The following is an 11849-nucleotide window of genomic DNA, read 5'->3' as shown; positions in this document are numbered from 1 at the left end:
ACACCACTTCTAGCAGAATATCATGAAGTTTTAAAGTATTTAAAGACAGTGTTAGATGTTTTTCAACGAATGCGTTACGTTAAGGCGACTCACTTTGCTTTACCGCTTTTAATTATATGCTAAGGAAAAAAATAAAACTATTAAGTAAATAAAAACACAATTGATTGTTTTCTTTCTAAAAATCATCATTAAGTATACATTGCAAGATACTTTTAGAATTGTTGCGTGTAAATAACTGGGTGTATGTCTGCCTATGTGCGGTTTGGAGGGCAGAAAACATTATATGCATTTCGTGAATAAATTACATAATTTTCATAGTGTAAAGGGAAGGTGTTTAGTTTGCCGTTTATATAGCTTATCTCAATATAGTTGTATAGATTCAGCGCGTTTAAACTTTTCACGTCAAAATGATCATTCAGCGAATTACTTAAAGATGACATGTGAATACAAATATACGCCACTCCTACGCAATTTGTAGTGTTGATGGTTACGTTGATCCATTTAATTACTAAATATTAATTAATAGGAACGTATTGCTGGTGGCACAGTTTGTACGGTATCATCCAAAGTCTTATCAATGACCGGGCGGTACTTGATTTTGATATCGCCAGCATCGCCGCACACCCATGTCAGAGTATGTTTGCGCCAATGTTCGTCCAATGGTATCTTCTGTTGACCCTCAATTGGCTTGCTGAAGTCCTGTATGTTTAAATTATTGAGTAAAAAAAGGCTACGAAAACCAAAATAACAAATACTTACATATTCATCGATACGCGTCTTGTAGTCCTCGCGCGCATGTGCACCACGCGATTCTTTGCGGTTTTCTGCTGCAACAATAGTCATTTGAGCGTTGGCCAAAAGATTTTGTAATTCGAGCGTTTCCGCCAAATCGGAATTCCACACATTCGATCTAAACGCGATAACTTAAACTCAGTATACACAGCAACACAAGAGAGAAATTGCTAATTTAGGCTTACTTGTCAACAACCTTGACATCTTGGAACTCTTTGTAGATCTCCACCATCTTCTCGCAACCTTTCTTCAATATGGGACCATCACGGAACACGGCAGCGTGACCCTGCATTGTCTTTTGCATTTTCAAACGCAAATCGGCGGTGGTAATCTTGCCATTATTATTCTTAATTTTATCCAAATTAGCAACGGACATCTCACCAGCATTCTATGAAAAAAAAATATAATTTTGTAGATCATACCAACAAAAAAAATGTGTAAAGGCTTAAACTACACTTGACTAAGAGATAAATATTTCAGCTAAATGCAAATTTCACTCACATCCTTCAAACTGGGAGCTGGCACGCCGGGTTTATTCTCTTCAGCAATAGTAAGTGCGCAAGCACGACCAAACACGACCAAATCCAACAATGAATTAGCGCCCAAACGATTGGCACCGTGCACAGATGAGCTGGCAGCCTCACCGGCGGCATACAAACCGGGCACTACGACATCACAGCCGTTCTCATCGATGGTCAGTACTTGACCCTTGTAGTTGGTTGGGATGCCGCCCATATTGTAATGCACTGTTGGCAGCACTGGGATGGGTTCACGTGTCACATCTACGCCGGCAAAGATCATTGCGGTCTCGGAGATACCTGGCAAACGTTGAGCCAATTGCTCTGGTGGCAAATGATGCAATTGCAGGAAAACGTGATCCTTTTCGGGTCCAACACCACGTCCTTCCATGATTTCGATAGTCATTGAACGTGACACCACATCACGTGAAGCGAGATCTTTGGCGACTGGCGCATAACGTTCCATAAAACGTTCACCCTTTGAGTTCACCAAGTAGCCACCTTCACCGCGACAACCTTCAGTAATTAAACAACCGGCACCATAGATACCAGTCGGATGGAATTGCACGAATTCCAAATCCTGTATGGGCAAGCCTTGGCGTGCGACCATTGCACTACCGTCACCAGTACACGTATGTGCTGATGTGCACGAAAAGAAAGCACGTCCATAGCCACCGGTCGCAATGACGGTGTTATGCGCACGGAAACGATGCAGTGTGCCGTCTTCCAGATTCAGTGCCAACACACCTTTGCACTTGCCATCCTCAAATATTAAATCCAATGCGAAATATTCGACAAAGTAATTACAATCATAACTCAACGACTGCCCGTACAGTGTGTGCAACAGCGAGTGACCTGTACGATCCGCTACGGCGCAGCAACGATGCGCTTGACCACCCTTACCGAATTTCAAACTTTGGCCACCGAAAGCGCGTTGATAGATTTTACCCTCGGGTGTGCGCGAGAAAGGCATACCGTAATTTTCCAATTCAATGACGGCTTGTGGTGCCTCCCGTGTCATATAGTGAATGGCATCTTGATCGCCCAGCCAATCGGAACCCTTCACGGTATCGTACATGTGCCATTTCCAGTCATCGTCTTCCATATTGCCGAGCGCCGCATTAATACCGCCCTGTGCGGCAATTGTATGTGAACGGGTGGGGAAGAGTTTGGAGATAACAGCTGTCTTGAAACCTTCAGCCACCAAACCGAAAGCGGCACGCAGACCTGCACCACCAGCGCCAACAACAATGGCATCGTAACTGTGATCGACAATCGGGTACTCTTTAGAGATGGCATCAGTGCGTACTTTGGCATCATTTTTGCCATGTGTAATGTGCAGTTCACGTTGTGGCACTACAGTGGCAGTGCGTAGCTGGAAATATACAAACCAATAACAGTTATGGATAAATTAAACTTTCATAAATAGTTGTAAATAAATTTTAAATACAATAAAAAAAAACTTTTTGCTTCAAATATTTTTTCGTAAACTCTCTACTCGAATGCGGTTTTATGCTTTGAATGCGCTCGAAAACAATGCAACCGAACGAACGAAATGTCAGTAAACTTCACCAAGCTTTCCCAATTCGATTTACAATGAGATATACTTAAACCTTATAACTATCTACTGTGAAGTGATAAGTAAATTAAGAAAATACTTAGCTCTATTTCTATTTAAAACGATTCTATCATAGGTATGTTATTTACGAAAGATAATTACGAAACAAATTTTTTACTAATCATTCCTCTGCTCGTTTTATAAATGAACTGCGTTGCTTTTTCCTCAGATAAATAGTTGTATATATATATATAATTTTCATGTGTTATGTACTTATATAAATGCGGGCATGCGATAGAACTAAGCAACGCAACTTAACTTTTTTAGCACAACTTAATATTGAGTAATAATTTTGTTTCTTTGTTTAAAAATATTTATAAACTCTATTTTAGCGATCGAAACACATCTATAAACTTGTAATTCTTAAGTTTAAGTTAATGCAATTCTATTGCAATATATTTGATCTTAGATCACGATCTTCTGAAACGAATAATCATTGACAATCCTAAATGATTAGATCTACCTAATCTGAATGCACACACCTTTTATTCTTAAAATGAATAACATGAATGTTGATGAAAAACATTTGTTTGATACATCCTGATTTCCATAAATTTGAAGCTTTCATAAAACGCTTGATGTCGAATGTGAAGAGCTTTTGATTTTAAATTAAACAAAATGTAATAATAACGATGAAATTATCCTGATTACACTTAATTAAAGCAATAATATTGAACTAAGCGATTTAAGTATGGCATATTAGAATAACAAAGCAATTTTTATTCACAAAACATCAAATTAATTGTACTACTTATTAGTTTCATTTTTTTTTCAACGGAAAGCCCAACGAAATAATATCTTGATACGACGGTTAAATATAATAACATTTTTTGCATCACTTAGAGCTGTGCAATAGTAAAATTACAAATGAATATAAACATATACATATGTATATATATGCCAATATTTAACTATATTAATCAAACATATTCGAGTAGAAGTAGTCGCCAGCAGACGTTTGCACATTAATACCTATATATGCATATGTATGTATATTAATATAAGTATAAACTAGTACGCTATAACTATATACAATTTTTACAACGGGTTAGCTTGGAAATGGTGGGATATAATGTATTCACTAGCTGCAATGCAAATTTATGCTTAATACAAATCGGATACTGTTCCGGTTAGGCCGACTCGATTCGTGTGATTAGTACATTAAAGGCTATTGAACTTTCATCATTATCCCATCACTACCAAAGATAGATATGCAGATTAAAAATTAACTATTATTTTTATTAGATAATACTTGAAATACTCATCACTTAAAATAAAAAAAGCATTGCCACGTAGTAAAGAGGGGCGGAATTAAATCAGCTGACCTTTTTTTTATGATATTTAAACCAACATACAAACATGTATACTTTATATATGTATATGTAGTCCACCTTTATGAATAAACATAATGTATTCTACATTAAATAAATAATCTTGAGATTTATAGCTATATTGACGTGCCCATTACAATTAAAAATTAATCTCACCAAATGCCTATATCGGACGAGACAATTGTGTCGAACACTCTGTAAACGACGGAGCGGTAAAAACAACTACATTTTGAACATTGTACTTAAAAATTTCTAAGGAATATACATAGCATATGTATGTATAATTGTTTGTATTGAATGTTTAAAAATGACTAATTTGATTAATTCTGAATTTGTAAGCGGATAGACACGTCTTGAGATTGGAAATTTTTTAATGTACGCTTAGTGATAAACCGCTACATAGAAATGAGAGATTCACAAGTTAATGTTTTACTAACAATAAAACGATTATAAAAAAATATTAAATAAACAGCTGCGTCACGCACAACACACACATCGTAAAAAATAGTGGAATATATACATACATATGTAGGTAGTGTCTTAATTGTGGTGGAAGATGCGAGCACAATCAACGAAAGTGATAGCCAAAGAGAATTACCCGCAAGATACTGATTATCAAAACAAAGCTTGCTGATATGTATACAGTAAAGTGGTGAAAAAGCGGCATGAGGAATCGGAAATCGAGCCCTCCAGCGGCTTTACGTATATTGTATTGAAGGTCAAGGCACAGTGTCATATTTAGTAAAAATGAAATGTTTAAACATTCTTTTATATTACTACGTTGTAATTTTAATAATTAGACAGTTAAACCAATAATGTTCCTGCTAATCGTTTAGTACATATATGTAATACATAAATAACTAAACAATAAACAAATATATATATAAACATGTATAGTAGTGTTCATTAAAATAGCAGTGGAGCAAAAATTAAAATATGTATATAATGTTTTTTTGCATTCTTTAGTTGATCGCTTGCACATTGTTTTTATAAAATGGAATATGGAAATAAGAAAAATTTAGAAAAAACCCGTTAAATTTGTTAAGTTTTTCTACATTTTTGATATTATTGTGCACTATCACGCATTTTTGGTTGTTCACTGATATTGCATATATTATGAACAAATTTAGATAATCGACTGATAGTGCTCTTAAGCATACACAATGGTGTTATATCCTTTCATAAATCAGTCCCAACTATAGCTGTGTACATACAATCGGTTAAAAAATTAAAAAAAGGGTTAAAAACTGAGCAAATCTAAGAGGTTTTTACTTTTTACTTATCTCTATATTCCATTCTACAAAGACTATGTGCAACTAACAGAAAGGAATATACAAAAAAAAAAGTTATACATTTTTGCTTCTGTTGCACTGCTTTTTTAATGAACACCGCTGTACATCTGTTTAAAAATTTGTAAAATTTTTTAGATCGGAAAAAATTGAATCAACAATGGACACACCTTAATTAAAAGAACAGACTTAAGATGAATACTTTAGTACCTTAAACCTTCGAAAATAGTACCAATATGAATATTGTAAACTAAATAAGAGAATGATAATGCATTTTTTAAGTTGTTTGCATCATTTATACTAAATATAATATATACATATTTCCCCAAATACACCAAAATAAATCACATTGTTATGTATACGGCGCAACACGTATGACTGATTATGCAAATAAAAACTTATTGAAATATACACGCAAATTGAAAGCGACGTAAGCATTGCACTAAGTTATCAATGAAATGTTTAAATATTATATAAAATTAAAAATTATTAAAGTAAAATTGTAAAAAATTCCCATAAAAAAGTTACATAACAAAACACCGTCTAGCTTCTTCGTTGGTCGCAGTAGCCGCAGTCGTCGTCACTACCACTCACTACGTTCCGTATACACTGACACACAGTACACTTGTGAAAGCATGCGGTCTTTTGGTGCTACCGTGGCCCTTTTTCTAATTAGTCGAGCCCCTTAACAATAATGTTCACCAGAAAATTGTTTAAAAAAATATCATAGAACAAACAAATTTCACAATCCCACGGTTAGTACTTCCTTTGTGTTGTGCATTGCTTTTTCAGTGCAATAATCAACCGAAATTATCTTTTCCCCTCGCCGAATATTCGGAGAATGCAATGTTTGAGCTTAATGTGTAATAATGGTTGTGTAACCCAATGAAAAAGCGAAATTCTAATACTATTTAATGCATATATATAAGCATGCAATTATTTTGTCCCAGCCTGGATAATGGACTCTTCGTCATACAGCTTTACCCCTCAGATTTACAATCGATGTTTAACTTACCATTGCCGCTGCATTTTTGGCCAAAATCGATGGTACACGCATTAGGCTCGCCATTTTCGTAATATGAAACACTTCACAGCAATCTCCCCTTATTGAATACTATTTGGATGTTTCACTGCGCCTATTTTAAAATAAAACCGATTATTATTGTGTTAACAAAATGTAGTCCTTTCATATTTTTATTATTACAATTTAAATTCGCTCCAAACTAATTGTCAATTCGATGAAACTTCTCGCGCTCGCACCGATCGACTGATGAGAAGCAGCTGCCCAAAGCGCCAATGGGGAAAACAAAAACAATTCTGGCAATAGCGTTACCAATTTTAAATAAATGACATTATGTGGTAAAACAAAATAAATATTGTATAAATAAATTGGAAGAAATAAAAAACTAAACCAATTAAAAATAATAATAAACTATGATTGAAACTTACACAATAAATTCGCTTAGTAGTTTTCCACACTGTTCTGCGCTGTTGTAATGAAGATGATGTTTCGCCGACACAGGGTGTCACAAATAGACGCTTTTTAATTCCAGCCATTTGCTCCTGCTTATAATAAAGTCAAGCTTCTATTTAACCAAATTTTACAAAAAATCTTGTGACTCGATTAGTTACAAATATCCACAAAAATACGTAATGTCAGAGAAAATTACATATTATTTGTTCTTTTATCATGTATTTAATAGTTAACACCCCTGTAGTTGAACGGAAACCCAGAAACGGAAATTAGGTAAAAAACATATTTGATCTATTACTGATAAATATACCTGAATGAATTGAATGTGAAAATAAGATTTATATAAAGGGTAAGAAATTTTACTTGTGAAAACTGGGAAAAACGAACCTTTTTAACGTAAGTCATATGAAAATAATGAAAAAATTTAGTATCTGACACTGGTTCGAATGTTATTTATGTGTGTATCCTGAATTTTATTGGTGTTAATAGTTTTAAATATGAGACTTTTTAAACATTTGCTATTTATGTTACGTGTGAACAAACGGAAATTGGTAAGTATTGATAGAGGTCAATATAAGCTACAGAAATTATATTATACTTCCTTATATGCGTGCATTTAAAATTGTCATATATTTGTGATTACAGTTCCCATCCTTGACTACGCCTAGGTCCTCAATCCGTGCATTAACTTGTGACAGTAAAACACGCGGAGATGCCAAAGTAAGCAAGGGTATTTCAAAAGCCTACCCGGTCGTAGACCATGCATTTGATGCTGTTATCGTTGGCGCTGGTGGTTCCGCTTTACGTGCCGCAACCACTCTAGTAGAATTAGGGTTTAAAACCGCCGTTGTTAGCAAAATTTTCCCAACACGATCCCACACCATCGCTGCGCAGGGTGGTGTAAATGCCGCTCTAGGTAATCAAATGGAAGATGATTGGCGTTGGCATTTCTATGACACAGTTAAAGGGTCAGACTGGTTGGGCGACCAAGATGCTGCACATTATATGACGCGAGAAGCACCACGCGCTATTTTAGAACTTGAAAATGATGGTTTACCCTTTTCTCGCACAGCGGATGGTAAAATATATCAGCGACCATTTGGGGGGCATACCACAAATTTCGGTAAAGGACGAGCAAGACGCGCCTGTGCATGTGCCGATCGTATAGGACATGCCATCTTGCATACGCTTTATGGCAAATCACTCGCTTACAATATTAAGTACTTTATTGAGTTTTATGTATTGGACTTGATTTTTGACAATTACGCCTGCTGTGGTGTTATTGCCATTTGTTTAGAAGATGGGACATTGCATCGTTTTCGAGCACTTAATACTATAATAGCAACAGGTGGCTATGGACGAACGTATTTTTCCTGTACTACCGCCCACACCAATACTGGCGACGGAAACGGAATGGTCGCTCGACAAGGTCTGCCCCTACAGGATATGGAATTCATACAATTTCATCCAACGGGTATGTATGGTCCCGGTGTGCTTGTCACTGAAGGTTGTCGCGGTGAAGGAGGTTACTTAGTAAATGGAAAGGGTGAACGATTTATGGAAAAGTATGCACCGAAAGCAAAAGATTTAGCACCTCGTGATATGGTGGCTCGTTCAATGACTATAGAAATTATGGAGGGACGTGGTGTAGGACCCGATAAAGATCATATTTTCTTGCAATTACATCATTTACCACGAGAAAAATTACTCACGCGTCTGCCTGGTATTTTAGAGACGGTTAAAATTTTTCTTGGAATAGATGCGACTAAAGAATCTATACCAGTAATACCTACCGCACATTACAACATGGGTGGTATACCAACGAATTATCGTGGACAAGTATTAACGATTGATATGGATGGTAATGATCGTAGTGTGGCTGGCTTGTATGCTTGTGGCGAAGTTTCATGTAATGTACATGGCGCAAATCGTTTAGGTGCTAACTCACTGTTAGATCTCTTAGTTTTCGGCCGCTCTTGCGCTTTACATATTTCCGAAAATCACCGAGCTGGCTGTCCGGCACCGAATCTGAAGGATGTGAGTTTTGTAATATACATATACTAAATGTCGGTTAATATTGAATATTGCAGAATGCAGGCGAAATGTCTGTGGCAAATTTAGACAAATTGCTTCATGCGAATGGTAGTATTACCACTGCCACATTACGCCTTGAAATGCAGAAGGCAATGCATCAGCATGCAGGTGTTTTTCGAATTGGACCAAACCTTCAGGAAGGTGTAAAGAAATTAACTAAAATCTATAATGATTTCAAAGATGTGCGCACTGAAGACAGGTAAGCAAATAATGTAATATGTAATAAACATTTATGTATTTTTTTTTTAGATCCTTAATTTGGAATTCCAACCTGATTGAGACACTAGAGCTCCAAAATTTGCTGGTGAATGCTATGTGTACAATGGTGGCTGCTGAAAACCGCAAGGAGTCTCGAGGATCTCATATGCGTGAGGACTTTAGAGAACGTATCGATGAATATGTAAGTAACAAACTGCTCTGAATAAATGAGGAATTATACTACATATTTACATAAATAACATAGGCTACACACACAACATAAAAAAATATTAATTTTTGTTTTAAAATTATACGATTCCAAATATTTCATTTTTACTCATGAGAATATCTGCGTAGGACTACAGCGAGGCCATTGAATGTCAAGAGAAGTGTTCGTTCGACGAACATTGGCGCAAACACACACTTACCTGGATTTGTGGCGATACGGGCGAAGTTAGAATTAAATATCGTGCCGTTATTGATACACCCTTAGATGATAGTGTGGAACATGTTCCGCCCGCTATACGTTCATACTGAAGCTGATGAATTATACACTAATTACTATTAATTGATTAATATTCAATAATTAATTTGACTAAAGCCCTACAACATTATGAAAATATACATACAGCTCGATTTGTTTGTCAATGGTTTAATATTTTTAACATTTTACAATAAAGAAGACTACAAAACACATTTTAGAGCATACATATGTATAAAATCCGTTTTATGACAAATATTCGAAGTGATAAAAAAATACATACATATATAATTAATACTCAAGAGGATGTGGGTGGCGTCACCTTCTTACCGCAACGCACCGAATACTCCTCTTCTGTTAAATCGGATAAGTGGTTTATACCCATTTTCCATGTAACTTCGCCGTTCTCGTATTTTTTGTTATGTTCTTCCACCATTTGCTTGGATTTAATGTACCGTTCACGGCGCAATTTATCCTCAGCATCATCAGAATAAACTTTATTGAACTTTGACTAAAAATATTAAAATATTATGTATCTTATGTATGCCTAATATAACGAATATCTTACCTTATACTCCTCCCATTCTTGATCGGAAACTAGTGACATTTTTATATGTGTATGCAGTTTACTGTTGCCTATAAACAACTGTGCTCTTATGAACTTTTGCTTTATACTTTAAATAAAATGAAAGTATTTCAGAATCTGTATTATTGCTGATAATAGCCACAGAAATGACTCATTTATTTCAGTAATTCTCTTTGTCGAAATCGTGCCTGTATGAAAAACAAAGGCAGAAAAAACTCGACTATGTATTATTAACACAAAACAAATTTCAATCAGACGAATTGGGGAAGAAAACAACAGTATCAGCTGTTAACCAAGGGTAATAAAAAAAGGAAAGCAAAACGGTAAAAGTGCTACCACCTATTCGTTTCGTGCAGAGTTGCTTCACATTAGGGTAATTTCGAAGTTTAATTCATCATGCGTAATCATGTGGTCATTGTTTCATTTCATGTAATCATTTTCGTAATTGTTCAGATTAGCGGCTTTCTGAAAATAAGGTTAAATTTTCTGGAAAATATCTTAAAATGTATGTTTTTAAATGAAATTAAACAAGAAATAGAACGCATGCCATTGAAAACAAGAATTTTGTTCTTTTAACGAAAAAATTCAGTTTTCAAAAAAAAAAAATTCAGTCCATATCCAGCTCTTAACTCACTGGAAATGTGAGAACCGCTCCCCTTCCGAACTTTGACAGTTGACTGGATTGGTTAGGTTTTGACGTTTTGCAATTGGAATGACTGGAACGGCCAGATTGAAATTATGCCAAACATGTATGAGCCTTATCACACGAAGCAACTTTTGTTGCGGCAACTCTTGGTTTATAGGCGAGGGGGCGACGAGGAGAGGGGAATCGCGCCGAGTTTCCAGTGTTCAGCAACTCGCTTTGTGTTCTTATTCGTAGCAGTTCGCTGCGACGTTTTTCGGCATTCGTGTTCTTTCTTTCGTAGTACATAGTTGCATTTGCGTATATTTTTTTGAAATTAATATTTTGAATATATTTAAAAAATTTAATTTCATCTTTTGGTAAGTAATTTGCAAATATGTATACAAATATACATAATATAATATAAATATTTTAGAAAATGGAGTATGACGAAAAAATCGAATTAATTAAAGATATTGTGAAATGTATGGAGGAAGCCATACAAATTGATTTAGATGATAGTAAAAAGGGTGATATATGTTTGTTTTAATAAATAAAATGTATTTCTTAATTGACAGAGCTGATTAATATATGTATGTGATAGAGTGCCCCAAATACCTATAAGGAAAAAGAAGCGACAATGGGTTAAAGTAAAGAGTAGACAATGGGTTAAAGTAAAGTGAAAGAGAATGAGAAAAAAACTCGAGCAGAGTTGCGCAACACAAGTTGCTCGTGTGAAGGTAATGAGCGACAGCAAAAGAGAATCGCCCGAGAATTAGCAACTAAAGTTGCTTCATGTAATCGCAAACTATGTGAACTGACGAATTTGTTACCGCCGTTCAAGAT

At 35.4% G+C, this 11849-nt stretch overlaps 3 protein-coding genes across 3 annotated transcripts; 1 reads left to right on the top strand and 2 right to left on the bottom strand.

Moving 5' to 3' along the window:
- Positions 1-145: 145 nt before the first annotated feature.
- LOC120770442 (succinate dehydrogenase [ubiquinone] flavoprotein subunit, mitochondrial) lies at positions 146-6850 on the bottom strand. The gene is made up of 6 exons (XM_040097911.1): positions 6753-6850; positions 6564-6684; positions 1294-2685; positions 978-1180; positions 760-910; positions 146-699 (listed from the first exon to the last, which is right to left on the bottom strand). Exons 2-6 carry the CDS (start codon positions 6615-6617, stop codon positions 520-522), a joined length of 1980 nt encoding a protein of 659 aa, XP_039953845.1. The 5' UTR covers positions 6618-6684; positions 6753-6850; the 3' UTR covers positions 146-519.
- Positions 6851-7469: 619 nt separating this feature from the next.
- On the top strand, positions 7470-9943 carry LOC120772613 (succinate dehydrogenase [ubiquinone] flavoprotein subunit, mitochondrial-like). The gene is made up of 5 exons (XM_040101327.1): positions 7470-7573; positions 7668-9059; positions 9113-9315; positions 9366-9516; positions 9672-9943. Exons 1-5 carry the CDS (start codon positions 7520-7522, stop codon positions 9849-9851), a joined length of 1980 nt encoding a protein of 659 aa, XP_039957261.1. The 5' UTR covers positions 7470-7519; the 3' UTR covers positions 9852-9943.
- A 3-nt stretch (positions 9944-9946) lies between these two features.
- Positions 9947-10650, bottom strand: LOC120772614 (protein CTLA-2-beta). Its single transcript, XM_040101328.1, has 2 exons — positions 10364-10650; positions 9947-10306 (listed from the first exon to the last, which is right to left on the bottom strand). Exons 1-2 carry the CDS (start codon positions 10400-10402, stop codon positions 10094-10096), a joined length of 252 nt encoding a protein of 83 aa, XP_039957262.1. The 5' UTR covers positions 10403-10650; the 3' UTR covers positions 9947-10093.
- Between the last annotated feature and the right edge of the window lie 1199 nt (positions 10651-11849).

This window comes from Bactrocera tryoni, chromosome 3, assembly GCF_016617805.1.
Source record: "Bactrocera tryoni isolate S06 chromosome 3, CSIRO_BtryS06_freeze2, whole genome shotgun sequence".
In the NCBI taxonomy this organism is placed as follows: Eukaryota; Metazoa; Arthropoda; class Insecta; order Diptera; family Tephritidae; genus Bactrocera; species Bactrocera tryoni.
Note: the sequence above shows the minus strand (reverse complement) of the source record. Positions and strands in the feature narration are given on the sequence as shown.